The sequence below is a fragment of the Aptenodytes patagonicus genome, chromosome 16 (assembly GCF_965638725.1).
Source record: "Aptenodytes patagonicus chromosome 16, bAptPat1.pri.cur, whole genome shotgun sequence".
NCBI classification, from domain to species: domain Eukaryota; kingdom Metazoa; phylum Chordata; class Aves; order Sphenisciformes; family Spheniscidae; genus Aptenodytes; species Aptenodytes patagonicus.
In genome coordinates, this window is record NC_134964.1 from 7,016,046 (window position 1) to 7,032,943 (window position 16,898).

Here is a 16,898-nt window from a genome sequence, read left to right on the forward strand (position 1 = left end):
GCACCACATTTTACCCCTCACTGGCTACAGGCAAGATTTGATGCTTGTCTAGGGAAAAGTATTTACTTAATCCGGGTTTCAGCATAGTGGTAGTCTACCCGTGCTGCGTGTGATCACTTCATAATCTTACCCATTTGTGCCATGACAGCACCTACATGCCTAAAAAGTATAAAATAATAAACCAAAATTATTTTTTTTTTATTGTGTTCTTTCCCCTCCTCAAAGAGAACGAATTCCTTTCCCCTAAAGAGTCAGGGGACTGGCAGCGCAGCGTGCGAGGGAAGCAAACAGCAGGCACTGTCACTGCTGCTGCAAGCTGTTCTGCGACCCACAGCATCTCGTGGTCTTTCTCCATCTGGTCAATACGCGTATCTATCCGGCCTGCAACTGGGAACGTAGTTTCAACCCTAAGAATATCAAAATCCTGTCAGCAATACATATCAGGAGTCTATTTGTGGTGTAGTAAGGTATTAAAAACGCTGAGGAGTCCAATTGTTAATTTTATTAAATATTTTGAAGTAGAAAAAAGTGGCACTAATCAATATCGGGGTGGCAGCTTTCCAAATAGCGATCTACTCTTGTCCCTGCTCATACGCAGGATACGCAGTGAAAGTGAGCAAAGGGTTTTGGTTTTTTTTTTTTAATTTTAAGATTATATTTTAGATAGGAGAAAATAAATCATGCAAAAACCTGAAATATTCACACAGACATCCCCTTCCTCAAACAAAGCAAAAGCAGAGGGCCAATGAATGATTCTACTGGGGATAATCCAGCTGCATGTTACATGAGCATTTAATAAATAAACGCTTTTGAGTGCACTCCCTTAAAGCCAGAGGGTTATTATCGTATCCACAAGTAGTGTGGGACTGAAGTAACATTTTGGTTTGTCACAGTGAAGGCCTTTCTGTGACTATACCCGTGCACAAACACACACGTTACGTGTGTGTATGTTTTGGCTATAAGACAACTTGCATTTAATAGAAGATTCTAAGAAAACCTGAGTCGTTAAACCTCTCTTCAAAAATCACTGGCATCAGTACACAGGTCCCTTAGATCTTGGATTCTGATGTTTTACAGCAGTATGCTCACTATGTTTTTAACAGCGGTATCTATAGACAAAAGGAACTCTCTGCTGTAAAATTTCCATGTGGCACGAAGATTCATCAAGTAGTAAAAAACAGAAACAAAAACCTACCCCCTCCAAAGAAACACCAGTTTACTTCGGAAAGCCCTAAGCATTTAGGGATGGTAATGGACAGGCAACCGAGCACGGATCCCTATCACAAGAAAGTACCACAGCAGCACGTCTTGTACAAGGGAGCGAGCAGTGGACAGAGAGGTGATTTTGCCTTGTATTGCCGAGACTGATACTAGAATGTTTTGCCTAGTATTCACATTTTGCCATTCATTTAAACTGCTTAAAAACAGGACATACAAAATAGAGAAGGTGCAGAAAAATCTTAGAAGAAAAAGAAAAGATAGTGAATGAATGTCATACAGTGAGAAATTTAAGGAGGTCATTCTATCTACATTACCAAGGAACAACTTGAACATTGTGGATAAACACCTGCAAGAGAGAAAAATCTTGGTGCCAACAAATACTTTACACAAGTGGAGAAAGAAAGAAGAGCACGGGATCATTAAAAGAAAGGGAAGCAATTCAATCTTCATCTTTCAAGGCATACACACTTCAGAGGAGCACGAGTTATTTGGCTCTGCTGAGGAGTAACCCGGTGAAATTCTGTAGCCTGACATACGCAGAAGGTCAGAGAAGACAAACTAACGGTCTCCTCTGGGCTTAACACTTATTATTCTAAGCATCAATACACGAGAGACAACGGCCTAACCGAAGCACATTCAGTGAAGGTGGAACAGCAATGTTCCACCAGGAATCTTGCTGTTCCAGCATCCAGGATCTTGCTTCTGTAGACTGAAAAAAAGTCACTCAAATTTATTTCATCCAGGAGCTGAACCAAGATCTCATACTGTATTTGTTCATTTGTAATAAGAGGTGAGGTCCAAAGGAACTACAGGACCAACATGCAACCTGATTTCTGTGATTTAAGAGACCAAACGACAGTCTACTGTGACTCAAAATCAACATACGCACAATGCTACTTAAAGGAAGAAAAGTGGCTGTAAACTGTTCTTCAATCTCTCTCAGCTTCTGCCTCCAAGCTGATCAGCTTTCCTATAGATGCCTTCTAAATGCTTATTTGCTTCTCACAAAAACAAGAAAAAAAAGAAGAAAAAAACCCCCAACAAAAACCCACCGAACCAACCAACAAACCAAGACCAACAGACTCGGTCCTGGGCTGTCTTACTAATACTCAGATACTCAAATACACAAATACAACCTGGCACTCTCAAGCACAGGTTTTTTTCCCCCTTGAGAAAGTATCAGAGATAGGATGGGGAGGTTTCGGAAACATGCACCCAACCCGGTAAGACATCCTACAGATTTAATCCTAACGCACTCTCGCTTCCCTTCTGTAACAAGTTTTCAAATATTAAAAGTATCAAGACAAACTACATGAAGCAAGTGCTTTCTCTATGGCAACTTACTCTTCTGATATGTATAGCAGTATTATTTCCATGCAGGTTCAGATGAAGCATATTCCCTTGTATAAATACAGTTTCTAAACCAGCTAGAAATTAACATCTTATAAAAAATTCCTGTCTGTCTTGATATCAGAGGAAAAATATACATCTCTGAAACAGTGTTTGTTAACTGATCCCCCAGAGCAAGCAGAGGGAACACAAGGCCACACAACTGCTCTTGTGAGGATTTCACATAAATATTTGCATTGCAGAACACCCTCTGCAGCAAAATAGCAGGGTTTCATAAGTCAGAATGTTATTAATTAGAAACCAAGGCGATCCTTGCCGAGATTCTCTAGCAAGCCAAACGCTGAGCTTAAACCATTTGATGGCCACTTTCAAGCCAGTTTTCAGTGGAAATAGAAATAGGGTGTTTCACGGTAGAGTTTGAATCTTTACACCAGATGGAGAGCTCCGCACACCCTTCATACTAAATTCTCTTTATTAAATGCAGATTGTGAGCTGATAAATACCTTACTGATGGTATTAAGCAGGAATGACAGGCTGAAACCCAAAGTTGCTGCTAGCAGCCCAACCTTAGAAACTCCTTGTGACTTGAATAATCCGCTTTCTTGGGGAACAAGGTATGCTTCTTATTTTTTGTATTTAAAGACTTAAAATAACTACTCATTAGTATAGCATAGGTTTTACTTTGGATTTTAAAATCCATTTGGTATTGTTCCACAATATGACTGTCCTTTCTAAGACTGACTGCAAGATTCATAGAAAATACAGCTACCCACAAAGGACTGCAGCCAAGAAGCAGAAATTAATAGGATGTCATTCCCACATCTTATGTGGCATCAGGCGAGTTCATTTTCTTTCTGCCCTCATATATAGCCAGGAAGATACTAATTTTGTACCTAGCTCCAGCATTGTGAAGATTAATGCTTTGAAAACCTACGCATTAGGTGTTAATGGTGAGGGCAGAGAGCGCGTGGGCAATAGCACAAGAATGAAAGGCAATACATTTCCACAACTGCACCAAACCCTACCACAGCTTTCAGATTTTGAACTGGAACTAGAAAGCAGCTATTAGAAGGGAATGGGCAGCAGGGCTGTTCTCTATGCTGCACACAGGAATCAATTAAAGTTGGAACAGTCAGCACTACAAATCGGCAGATGAAAATAAACACAATGTATTTTCTGTTCCTAGATGGGACTACTCAAACTCTCATCCCAGGAACTGGAGGACAGTTTGTAATACTCCAATGACAAGCTGAGTGATCCGAGGACGGGATTTTTAACACAGTATTACTCAATGACAGTTGATCTTAATCATCTTTGAGAATTAAGGTTTAAGCTTCCAAAGGCAACAGAAGAGTGATTCTTAACTCTCAGGTTGCATTTGAATATACTCTGATGATAGGGACAGTGAATCAGCCGACCATCAGTTAAAGACATCAGACAAATTCCATCTCCATGCACTAAAACTCAGAGGTACCAACCTCTGACCCCAGTTAGGAGAGCTGCACCACAGCACTACATTAAAATAACCAAAAACATATACTGGAAAGTCACAAGATACAGCAATCTCCTATTTGTTTCTTCACAGAGTTATAAAGAACTATTTGAAATAATCAGTTATGCCTTTTTTTTTTTTAAACATCATCCATACATCTCTTAAAGAAGCAGAGGTCACTTCACTTTTGTTATTTTTGTAGAGTTCCACTACACACATTTCGTTAATGTCATTTTTCAGATAAAATATTTTGGGGTGAGTACATTTCCCTCGTACAACGTCCTCTTTCAAATCCATCCTGTGGCTATAAACTAAAGTTTCTTTTAATTTCTATTTAGGCATGCATCTACATAACCACAACGTCGCAAGGCTCCAGAAAGTACTTTTCCCCATGAGAAATATTGCTATCATCTTGGTATCACTTCTCCTGATGTCTTTCACATTATGCTTTGACAATCAGCGAGAGCCTTTGACAGTAAGGACAAAGCAGACCTCATTTGTAAAAACTATTTTTTTCGGGAGGGGAAGAAAAGGAAAAAAGGGCAGGCTGTCTCAGCTGCTCGCTGCAATTTAACATCTCTGGACTCTCAATTGCTTCTTCCGTCAACTTCCCGACAGACGCCTTTACAGAGACCTAAATCACGGCAGTCTATTGTGAAAAGTGAGGACTACAAAATGTCAGGGTCACTAAAGAGCTCGTGCTAGGTGTAACCATCAATGTCCTTGTCAGAAATTTAGCAAAATCCCATGAATCACTTTAATTACAGGGGGAGCGTTTACTTCAATGGATGTCAGCTTTTCCCCTCTGGATGGGCTCCATCATTATCTCTACTTTTGGAATATAAGATATGTAACATTGGGATACGCATTATCAGACTTCAGAAAACAAGATGCTTTGGCATTGATATATACCTGCAAACATTCATAATAATTTTAGGTTGGGGGGGGGGGGGGGGGGGGGAAGTAAGTAAGTATATTTCACTTTTCACTCTTTCAGGAAAAAACGGGAGAGAGTATACCACAGAAAATGGTAAAACAGTAACGCAGGCAGGATATATGCTGTTGAAATCTCTTGAACTGGCAAGAGCTGCTTAGACAGGATCAACATAGTTATTAACATGCTCAAAGAGAATATGTCTTCATCACAAAATAGTATGAATGATACAGGCGTGCCGTGATTGGGCTCCTGAAACCTTGGCAAACTACTTGAGAAAGACAAAACGTTTCAGGTTCTTAAATTATTTGTTCAGGAGTGCTGTAAGGCTTTGTACACTAGTGTTCAATTCAGTCATCGCTCTGTATAAAGATATGAAAGAAGCGTTGCCATGAAAACCATCCTTTTGAGTACGATCTTCACTTTGTATTTACAATAGGCTTTGCCTACACTAGAGACTGATACCCTGTAACAACGGCGATAAAATTAAATACTCCATTTCAATAAAACCAGATTTATTGCAGAACAGAAACTTTTCAGAATAACATCTTCAAAAGCAAAGTTTTTCCCTCAACTCAAGTACTAATGAGTGACGTATTACCAACAGGTAGCGTGGCAGAGCATCCCTGTTATACCGCGGCTAATACTACTTACTAAAACACTTACATTCTGAAATATGCTCTAACGCCTTCTACTGAATTTTCTGGAAGAAAATAAAGGGCCTGAAAGCTGCCGAACCTGGGTCTAAAGGCAAACTAAGAATTATAGTTTTTCCCACTATAAATAAAATAATAAATGTAAAAAAATGGGCTGCGCTATTTCAGAATTTGGACTAGCCCATGATCGATTAAATATCTGCAAAGACATCTTAACTTGTGGCAGCTGTGATGACACAGACCTGCTACAGAGAGACCACGGTCCTGTCAACATCAGAACTGTCCTCTGCCTTCAACTGCCTTTAGTCGCTTGCTGTCCTGGTTTCGGCTGGGATAGATAGCTCTTGCCAGTTCAACAGCCTGGCACAGGAGAATTTACTAAAAGGGACCGGAGTAGCTGATATTTCCTACTGGGATCACCTGGGAAAAAAGAATTATGATACTAACTAGCTGCTCTCCTTCGCCTGCCCTCCAATTTACCATCCTGAAGGCAACTGATTAGCTAAGTTCTGAGGGCATGCACCAAAGCTATTTGTTATATCACAGTATAATTTCTACATTTTCTCCAATTACATTACTTTTGCTGTGTGATATCTTGGGATTTTATTTTTCCTACTTCGTCTTTAAATTGGCTCCTACTGAACCATTACTCATCAATAATCAATAGACATTAAAACATGAATAATTTCCAGTCTGTGGCATTCAACAATACTTAAAGCGGAAACAAAATTAATTTTAGCCTCAAATTTGTTATTTCTAGTGATTTTTATAAATGGATTTTGTGCTGGTGAATGACAGCCTAGAGATGGGCTCTCTGCTCTCAGAACAGCAACAGCACATGCTGCAGCAAGACTAATTTCTCCCACACTGCTCCTGCCCACGTGACTCAGAGCTGACATTCAGAAAAGGTCCTTTGTCACAAAACCCTGACAGCAAGGGACTAGGCTCCTTTCCAGTTGTAAGAGTGAACTGTGGTACCATATTCACGTTGTCATTTGAAAAGACTGCCTTCTAAGTGGCCCCACCAGAAGCATGAACAGCTCTCAGGTCACTGCGATTTTTGTTTAGAGAATTCCCTCCCTCTGTGCAAAATGGACCCAGGGGAAAAAAAAAATATCCCAGGAAAGCAATATACCATTCTTGCTCTCCTGAGAATGTGATTTCAGGAGAGGGAGCCTAACGCAGCAATACAGATTAAAGCATTCTTGTACATCCCTGATTCTTGGCACCCAGCTTAGTATTCCTACCCTACAACAAGTTAAACCATTCCTTAGGATTTTTTCCAAAAGTTTTTAAAAGCAGAACAAAGCCCCAGTTCATTCCACCCGGCAGCCACACAACAAGTTGTGCCAGCAGAGATGACAGGATGGCTTGTGATCAAGCAGAAAAGACCGACCAAAGCAGTAGGAATGCGTGACATTGATGCTGCCACTGAAGAGTCTTATGAAGTGGCAGCCAGAGATTCCTAAATTCCTAGCATTCCACCAACATAATTTTCCTTCCTTTTTTCTTTACATTTTACTTGCTGGAGCCAGCAAAGATCTTTCTTTCTAAACTAGGGATTATTTTGGCTTCGTCTCAGAAGATTTGTAATATAAATGCACATCAGGATACACCACACGTTTATTCATCACGATGCTGGTTTAGCCTAGATAATTAGAAATCTGAGCCCTTCAAAGAAGGTGCAGCCTAATTTAGTCTCAAAGACTGTGGCTTAATTGCAATATGAACCCTTTCCGCAGTTTTAAAGACAACTAAATTATAAATTACAATATACACATAGGCCTAGAATACTTCCTGGATTGCCTATCTCGAGACTGTAATAAAACACGTGTTTTCTATAATTGATACATGTAGCAGATTAAGATTATGAGGTTTAAATATTTGATATCCACAGGAACCTACTTCTGGCATGCTTTCCACGAAGACAGCCTTTAAAGAATGCATGCATGCTGTGGTATTAACCAACAAGAATCAAGAATACTGAAGAAAATTCTTTTTTTGCCAGTAAACCAAGTTTACTGTTAAAGAGTAAGTTAAAGAGTTAAAAGAGTATTTAACCCTCAGCAGCACATCCGACTGTTCAGTGAAGCCGATTCTTGAGCTACCTGGCTCAGACCTTCATTGACCCTCAGCATATGTTCTTTGATTAGATACACTCTTGTAGCAATATGTTAATTGCAATTAACATAATATAGTCACTCTACTGGAACACATTTATCCAGTGGCCTGAGGTGATCTCAGACCGCACTGATGATGAGCCCATCAGTTCAGGAAGAACTCCTGCTTACCTTTGCAGTCCAACAGCCAGAGATGGCCAAAACAACATCCCCTTCACTCTGCCCATTTAAACGACAGTCAGGGAGCTACACACCTTTCTACCACTAAATAGCTTTTAACTTCAGGACCATGTAACCTTCTCATGCCAAAAAAAACCTGTTAGCACACCTCTGAGTGCGTAGGCAAAGCAAGGTTAACCCCTGGGTAGATTTCCTTCCTGCTTCTCATCTCCTCAAAACCAAAAGAAAAACAATGGCTTTCAGAGAAAAAAACATCCAGTGGTGGACCTTTTCTAGACTGACACATCTCTGAAAACCGCTCTAACACCTCCTTTGATAGCTGGGGTCCTGTCTTTATTACTTGAGTTGTAAACTGAAAAATTATTTTTGTTTTGGTAAGATTAGTGCCTCTGAAATACAGCTTTACAAGAATCACTGCTTAGCTTCCCCAACTGAGAGGAGATAGGACAATCAAATTTTCACATATAAAATTAGCATGATTAAATACCTACATACTACTGATGAGCCTGACTATTCTAAAATACATATTGTGGAAGAGCTAGCAGCATTGAGAAGCATTTTTAGCCTCATCTGAATGTAAAACATGCAAGTTAACATGGAATGATTTACTAGAGCAAAAACTGAACACGAAATTTTAGCGGATGCAATCTTACCCTCATTGCTTCTGCTACAACAGATAATTTGCTATTGGCAGCATGAGCAATGAATGATTGCTGTGCTTCGCTACACCATGCAGAAGCTTATTAAAAAACAAGGAATGTGATAATATATTTCTATTAAGAATTCACACTTCTTATCCAGATTCCTGTTCTCCTAACCCCCTTCAGGATGCCCTTCAATTCTACAGTTTTCATCTTAGACAAAAGATGATTAACTGGACTCTGAACATCCACGTGTCAGAAGAGTTCCAACTAATCTCAACAACAGTATTTCTAGAGTCAAAATTTCTCAGAAATTGAATGAATGATCTTTAATTAATCACTCCCAGACAGTTTGTGTGTGTGTATCAATGTTCCACGAATAGGGCATTCAAAAACAACATGCAGGGAGCACAGAACTCCTGCACCTAGTGGCTGCACCATCTATTGCCCTCTCTTTAAAAATATGCTTCCCTTTAAAAAAAAAAAAACAAAAAAACCACAAAACCAAAAACCTTAAACAGCAAAGACCACAGTAGACAATTATTATTTCAAAGTCTACCTTGTTTGTATAAACTGAAGTAGAATTGGAAGAATAGTTGTCTTGGCTAATCAGTTGGCCTCAGCTGCCTGAGAACTAGTAATTATGCTCAAATATTGCTTGGATAAAAGGATTATAACACGTTCCCATGGTGTTAAGTCTGAAACATAACAACACTATCAGACAAAGAATAGTAGGACAGCATAGTGATGAAGTGAAAAAACAGTATTTTTGGTTAAGTGTTTTTCTGTTCATTAGTTGGTTTTGGTGACGTGGGGTGTACGAGCACATCTCCTCTGTCAACGCTCCCATGGTCAAAACCCACGCCAAAACCAGCCACACACGTGGCTTTTCAATGCTGGACTTCCAGGGAGATGGCCACAACCTGTGTCTGCAGTTGTCATTTCTCTGGCTACTCCGGGATGACAGCACGGGCAGTGAGAACTACGGGACTCTGAATGCACAGAGCCGAGCAAAGCCCCAGCGCAGCTGTAACTCCCCGCTGTGGTGCCGCTCCACAAGCAACTGATCACTTTTATGGCCACTGCTTATTTCAGCAGCATACGGTAGGGCAAGAAATGACAAATACTGTAGGTACAGACTCTGCAAAAAGCTTTCCAAAGAAATTTCCTCGCAGACAAACAATAGAAATGCTAGAAATAATGAGGAAATTAAGAGCGACAGGGAGGGGAAAAAAAAAAATCATAAAATTTGGCTTACTTCTCTATTAAATCCAGCGTGACTCCTGGCACCAGTCTGACACTCTTCTGCATACAGAACCTGTGGAGAAGAGAATAAAAATAAAGCACACTAATTGAATATTTAATGACAAGGTTCTGTGGAAAGAATATGGAAGAAGGTTTCTTTATTACAGTGCTTCTGCTTTTAAAATGGCGTTTGGGTAGAAAACTTTGCCACAGCATAATAAGAACCAAACAAGGCCCTCAATATTTGTCACACTCATGATTATGCGGCAATTTCCATCGTCAGGTGTCAAAACTGGGGTATTGTAACTGTCACGGTGACAAGTTTTCCAACACACAGTGGGGGGAAAATGGCTCACAGTCATCCAGCCAGTCTCTCAGGAGGAGCAAGACGACGTGAGAGCCGAGGAGGTTTATGCTTCTGGAATAATGATTAGCGTTGGCTGGGTTTCCCTGAAGAGATTTGGCACTGCAGGCAGGAAAGTGAGAAAGGGAGGGAACGAGAGGGATGCGTCAAGTTCAAACACCTCAGTTATTTCATTAAAAAAATGCTGACTCCATTTCCTCAGCATTACAAATACCACTACTTCAGGAACGCCGGCCCTGGAAAATGCAAAGGCCTGTTAGCACTATCACTCGCTGTGCCTAGAAAATCCCAAGAGTCGCTAAACCCAAGCACACGTGGGAAGACAGCACGACTGCTGGCCCATTTCCGAGCGCCTGACTCCCTCCTCCAAAACTCTCGGGGATATGCTTTGTGCCCAGAGGGCAGAAGTGGGAAATCGTAGATCTGGGAAGAAAAACCAGCAAATTCAACTTGAGAAATGACTTCTTCAGTGATATCACTACCTTCCCAGCCCATTTCCCCACTATTTCAGAAATCCACTCTCTGTTGTTTAATGAAGAATTTACCCATCAGTGTAATATAAGTAGATATTTAACCCCTACGCTTCACTCCACACAGGAACAGAAAGCTCTGTGGGCAGTGAGGTACCGGGAGGGCTCGGCTGCCCAGGAAACCCACCTCCCGCATCCAGCAGCAGCTGGAGCTGCTGCAGCAGGAGTCCCTCTTTTCACCAGAGCCACGATATCCACATCCAAAAGGCTCTTCCCCAGGTAAAGGAGAGAACAATTACTTCTTTAAAGATGTACAGAGCCCATTTCTGAAATCTTGAGGACCCTCCAGTTTTCTTGTGGCATCCCCTGCCTGCAGGACGTCCATTACTGCCAAGAACAGGGATAGGCCCTGAAAAGCTAAGTGGTCTCCAGGCTGCTTTTCTGATGTGTGCATCATCCATCATAAAAAAAAAAGTCATAAAGCTACCTATGAACACTACAGTGGGACCCCTATACAATCTGCTAAAATATAAAAATCTTACAACGCTGCTTTACAGAACCACGCAGGGAAATACCCCTCTCAAACAAAAACTGCAAGCAGAATTCAGCACGGCAGAATTAGGTCATTTGAATCAGGCTGGAGTCTCCCTATAGACTAAGGATGCCAAAAGACTTTCTAGCTCCTCTCCACAATGCCTCTACAGTACGACATATCTGAAAGAGGACCATAACAGAGCCAGCACAACTTTGTACTGTTACACATTTGCTTTCTATAAAGAAAAGAGAGTCCCACCTATCACCATGTCACGCAGTATTTTGTATTTACTTCGGAAGCCTCTCATCTGAGCCATGTTAACCTCACTTAGCAATATTTTACAGGCTCACAGATTAATAGGACAGTGCTGCACACTGTTGGAAGACACAATGTAAAAAAAAAAAAGATGAGCATCCTAACCCTGCTCAGCACAGCCAGCCTCCTCCGGGCCAGGCAGCAAAAGTCCGAGAATTGATGAGCAGGCTCTCACCTGGCAGCAGAGTGCATTTGCCACAGGGCAAACAACTATATTAGCCTCCTTTCTGCAAGGATTTCTCCTAAGCACAAGGCTTTTGATTACAGCTTGTTGGATTAGAAGCAGAAAGCTTGCCCCACGCGTGCAGACATTCAGGACGCACAACAGGAGAAACGCCACTGTGCCAAGCCTTTCCTACAACTCCTAGAGCAGCAGGACAGGCACACCTTTGAGGGTCAACTGTAATCAGGCGTTTTCACACCTAAATGCGTTCTGCAGCTGCCATTTAGCGCTTCCTTAGGGAGCTGCTAGTACTGCACTGTGGGCAACGTGTAAACAAGCTTAGATTTCAGTTATTTCATTTGAGCTCATGGCTCCTCAAAGATGACAAAATGAAACCAGATTGCATTTGACTAGTGAAAAACCACCTTTTCTGCCCTGACCACGGATCCGTTTGATATTCACCAGAATGGGAGTAAAGCAGCAAGCGCTTGTATATACTGGGACTGTTACAGTATTTCTTTTATAAAGCACTCACCATTGCCCTGAATATTTTGAAAGAGATTAGTTCATTAAAACCCCATTTAACTAGTAGCAGACTATCTGCGTTTCCTCTCTAACAACTACTGACTGCCAAGAAAATGTACTCGTAAACAAAACGTTCCTCATCCTGTATCTGCAGCCCCCTTTCATCACTCCAAGGCTCTAAATGTGATGCCTCAAGTGATGGTTGGTGTCATCATCCCAAACATCAGGCGAATGTCAGAGCTGCATGTAAACATACCAATAAATGCCAGGCAATAAAAGAAGAAAACCAGAAATACACATAACAATGCTCAACTGGGTTCTGCTCAGATATCACAGGAGTATTTTGAAACTCAATTTAGTTTCTCTAAATAAATTTGGGACAGAGAATTGGCTCAGTTACCCCCTCAAAATCTCAAGCAGAACTGCAAAACAAACACATCAGGAAAAAAAACAAACAACAAAACACTTTAAATGTTTGTTTTATTTGACCCACAGCTGTCACAGGTCAAGCTCTTTTTTCCATGCACTTACAAGCTTGCTATATTTGGGTTCTGATGTACAAACTGCAGATCTGAAATTCCTGAGTCTGAGCAGTTCCCAAACTTTTTGTTTCTTTTTGGTTTGGGGTTTTTCCAGCACTTTTCAGGAGCCTATTACTCTTATGAGTGGGGCTTCAGGGTTCAAAACCATAGGGTCTTTAAGACAATTTAGACAAGGACAGCCTTCTCCCTGCTGTGTAAAACTGTGAAAATATAATTGCAGCTTGTTTACGTCTTAAGGGACTGATGATAATATAAGCATATCAGTCAAGATTAACAATCCATACAGCTTATCTCTACGCTTGCCTCATATATAGTTATATATAGTTACAATATACAGTCACTACGCATGAAGATAATCAGTTTCAAGTTAGCCAGAATTCATACACTGGATTCCTGGAATTGTCAGACTGTCATTAAGAGTTTCATGCACCACATTCAGAAGGGCACGATTGACCTGTGTTTCTCTTATCAGCACCAATTTTGCTTTCCCTGAAATTAGACTGACGTAGATGCAGCTGCAACTCCATTTGATAAGAGATTTTGTCCATCAGTTGTTTACTTAAAATACAGAGCACAAAATGGGATGTATAGAAATTTATTCATCAAAATTTTATTTGCCCATAAATTCAGTATATGAAACCTCATTAGCGTGCCAGTCCAGAATTGCAAAAATGTTGTATTTCAAAAGCAATTCTGCAGGGTTCTGGATCAGCTTTCCAAAAGGGCTAGACTGAAGTAAAAGAGAAGTTTTAATGACACAGGCTTACATCTTTATTTTCTGTTAACTGTCTGCTTTAGGACACCAACATACGGTTTGCATCAAACAAAGCTGGAATACAGGATGAGGGTCTGGCTTTGCATGTATTATGTTTAACAGCAGTGAATAACAATGCTCTGCAAGCAAGCACTTATTATTTACAGGACATGCATGGATAAAAACACAACCGCAATAATGCCAATCAATAGGGAATATAAAAGAAGCATAATCTTCATCAGAGAATAGAGGAGAAATTTTTTTGCGTGCAGTAAGCAACACACACAATCATTGAATTAGATGTAGTAGGAAATGCTTTACTATCCAGGAGTTCGCGTGGCATCTACCAGCATCAACCCCAAGAACAGCTGAGGCTAATAGTTTTAAATCCTTCCCCTGAGCTGCATTTTTACAAATGCATTTCCTGTCAAACACAAACGAGACACAAGTCTGAGAATATCTCATGCTTACGCCAGGTGTAGCTCTGCTTGAGAACCTGCCCTGATCACCCCCTCAGCCACGTTCCCATGGAGATGAAGTAACAGAAAATTCCTGAACAGATCATAATATCAAAAAAAAACCACCCAACCCTTTCTCAGTATATATGAACCCCGCGTCCCAATGCCAATAGCTTCCACTTCACTTACAAAGCTTCAGTTTGCTAGAAATCAGATAATCTTCAATAGGCATCAAAGCCTGGGATGCTAGGGATTCCCACAAAGATTTTATGAATTAGTGAAAACAACAAAAATTAAGTGGTGTCACTTGGTATTGATTTAACACGTATGCACAATAATGAGTTATTCAGAATAACTGCAAGCCTCAGTGTGTCCACCCTGAAAAACAATTGTTTACCCCCTTCTTCTCTCCACAATAACATGGTGTTTTGGTGAAAACATCCTCCCTGGAACTTGAACTCAAACCCTCATTTGGTGGTTTGGACTTGGCAGTGCTGGGTTTACGGTTGGACTCGATCTTAAAGGTCTTTTCCAACCTAAAGGATTCTATGATTTGCTGAATCCTGTGTCACTTTTTGTTTTATTTACTGGTTGTGGAATCCATTCAACAGGTTAATTTAAAAAAAAAAAAAGCATCATTCGTATTTACCAAGTTGCATTTATTGTTATCTGCTGCTAGCCTTGAGCTAATCAGGTGGAACGTTCAGTTAAATTTCAAAGCCTTTCTCCATAGATAAAACCAGTGGAAATCTAAACTCCTTCACATTTGGATAGCAGTGATCTGACAGCAGCCATATGATAAAAGTAGTTCCCTGCAACCATATTTTTCTGGTTATAAAACACAGTATTTCTCAAAGTTCCCCTAAAGGAATTTTGCCACATAGTAACTTTCTTTAGCTTTTAATGAGCAGGATTTATGCTGGCAGCTTGAGAATTTTCACATAGCAAGCAGAGTTCAGAGCTAGCCATCAGCATCGGGAAGAGCAAGCTAGCGAAGCTCTGTGTCCAGGCAGTCACTTCGCCAATGAAGAGCTGTCACAGTAACAGCTATATTGCAAGTTAACCTCCTTTTTCCTTTCAGCTGTCCCAGAAGGGAAGCACATAATTCTCTCAGGATTAGACGAGATTAAATGTCTCTGGCTAATCAGCAGGCTCAATCCTGTTGCATATCTGCAAGTGCTCACTTGTGAGTTTTGATGAGCAGTTAGTATAGCACCTAGACTGCTATCTTAGAAAACAACATAATGTTTCGTTTTTACAATAGAACAAGGAAGAAGTAAGATGAAAAGGATTTTAAGGCTATGAGAGGAGCACGCACCTGCCTAACTTATTTAGAGGTTTGCTGTTCCTTGGCTGGAACTCTAGGCTAATCACCCATTAATTCAGACTCCTGGTCCATGATACCTGGGTCAGAAAAATCATTTTCTCACTAGCTCTCTCAAAACCTTCCCTTGAAAATATTCCTAATGTCACTGAAGCTCTTTGTCCTGCTTCTCAAAATTATCCAAGACTTCTGCCAGTGTTTACAAGCTGTGACTCTCTTCTGTGAGAAAATACTCCCTGAGCTCAGGAAATCAAAAACGGGACAAGAAATCAAATGGGTCTTGTGCTGCCCCTCACATGAGCAAAAGGTATCAGTCAAAGGCACTATGTATCTAACCAGAACCTGGTCAAATTAACTCACTTAGTTTGTTGCTTATGTAAGTCAGAAAGACTGTAAGAATTGTAAATTATTATGAGTATCTCCAAAAGACAGCTAGGAACTCTTGAAGCTGTGGTCACTCAATTGCTTACCATTGCCGGCAACATCTATAGGCTTCTGCCTGTTTTAGCCTAGTCTAGTAAGTGACCTGAAGTTCCTCATTCTGGACTACATATAACCTTGAGAGGATCAAGTGAAATCTGCTGATAGGAATGAATCATCAGAGCTATGTACTGGGGTGCACATGCTGGATGCCTCGCACCATGTCCTCAGCTGGCACCACAATTGTTCATGATCCTCTCTGTTGTTGGGTAAAAATACCGTTCTTCGAAAGCTCCTGCTATCTGTAGCAGCTTTTTATATCTTTCTGCCTAATTAACTTGGTATGTCATTCTGTAACATCTTTCTTTGGTTTATCGCTCAATTTCTTTCACTACAGCATTACTTAATGCTACTGTATTATTTACAGCAACTGCAATATTTGGAATATGATTTGTACAAAGGACAATTTACAAAAAGTTGTACCGCACTATGTACTATTTCTGCTCTCTGAAGAAGCAGATATTTAATTCCCAGAACAGTAAATCCCTTAATCTGAGCAAACCTAGATATTGAGCTGGAATCTAAAATGTAATAAGTAGAAGATAACAATATTTTCACCTTTCTAGTTCTGATTAATAAAACGCTGTCCCAGATGCATAGTTCAAATCCTGTAATCCAATATTGCAGAGAAACTTTAGGTTAGACAAAGCATTTGGTTTAACAAATCTATCATTTCAACAGACAAGCTACACAAATTATGCACGTGCCTTCAACAGCGGGGAAGATACTCACCATCTCAGAGCAATTTTGATCGGCGTAGTAAGGCATGATGTGAAAAGGTCAGCTGGCAGATCAGGGATCATGGGTAGCAATTCATTGGCTTCACATGCTGCCAGCTGAATGCAGTTCTTCATCGAGGGAGGCAAAGGCATTTGAGCAAGTGGGTGGTTTGGGTTAATTGCAGCTACCTGGAGAGATCAAGGAAATTACTCAGGTGGTGAATTCAGTAAAATTAATTTCTATACCATTTTGGAAATAACCAACGAAGAGCTGTCAAAGTTCGATAGATCTCTGGATTCGGAGAAATTTACGACTGTGGTAGCACCAGCCATAGTTTTAACTCACATATAATTAACAGTATTTAAGTCTATTTACCATAACAATACCATACACCAAAACCAGCAACTTG

General features: G+C 40.5%; 1 protein-coding gene across 2 annotated transcripts in view; it reads right to left on the reverse strand.

Moving 5' to 3' along the window:
* RPTOR (regulatory associated protein of MTOR complex 1) overlaps window positions 1-16,898 on the reverse strand; it is a 162,663-nt gene that overhangs the window by 85,654 nt on the left and 60,111 nt on the right. For both annotated transcript variants that reach the window (XM_076354136.1, XM_076354135.1), the window contains exons 6-7: window positions 16,502-16,677; window positions 9,853-9,912 (exon numbers count right to left, since the gene is read on the reverse strand). In XM_076354136.1, the coding sequence (XP_076210251.1) occupies window positions 9,853-9,912; window positions 16,502-16,677 (236 nt within the window). The remainder of the gene's footprint in view (window positions 1-9,852; window positions 9,913-16,501; window positions 16,678-16,898) is intronic.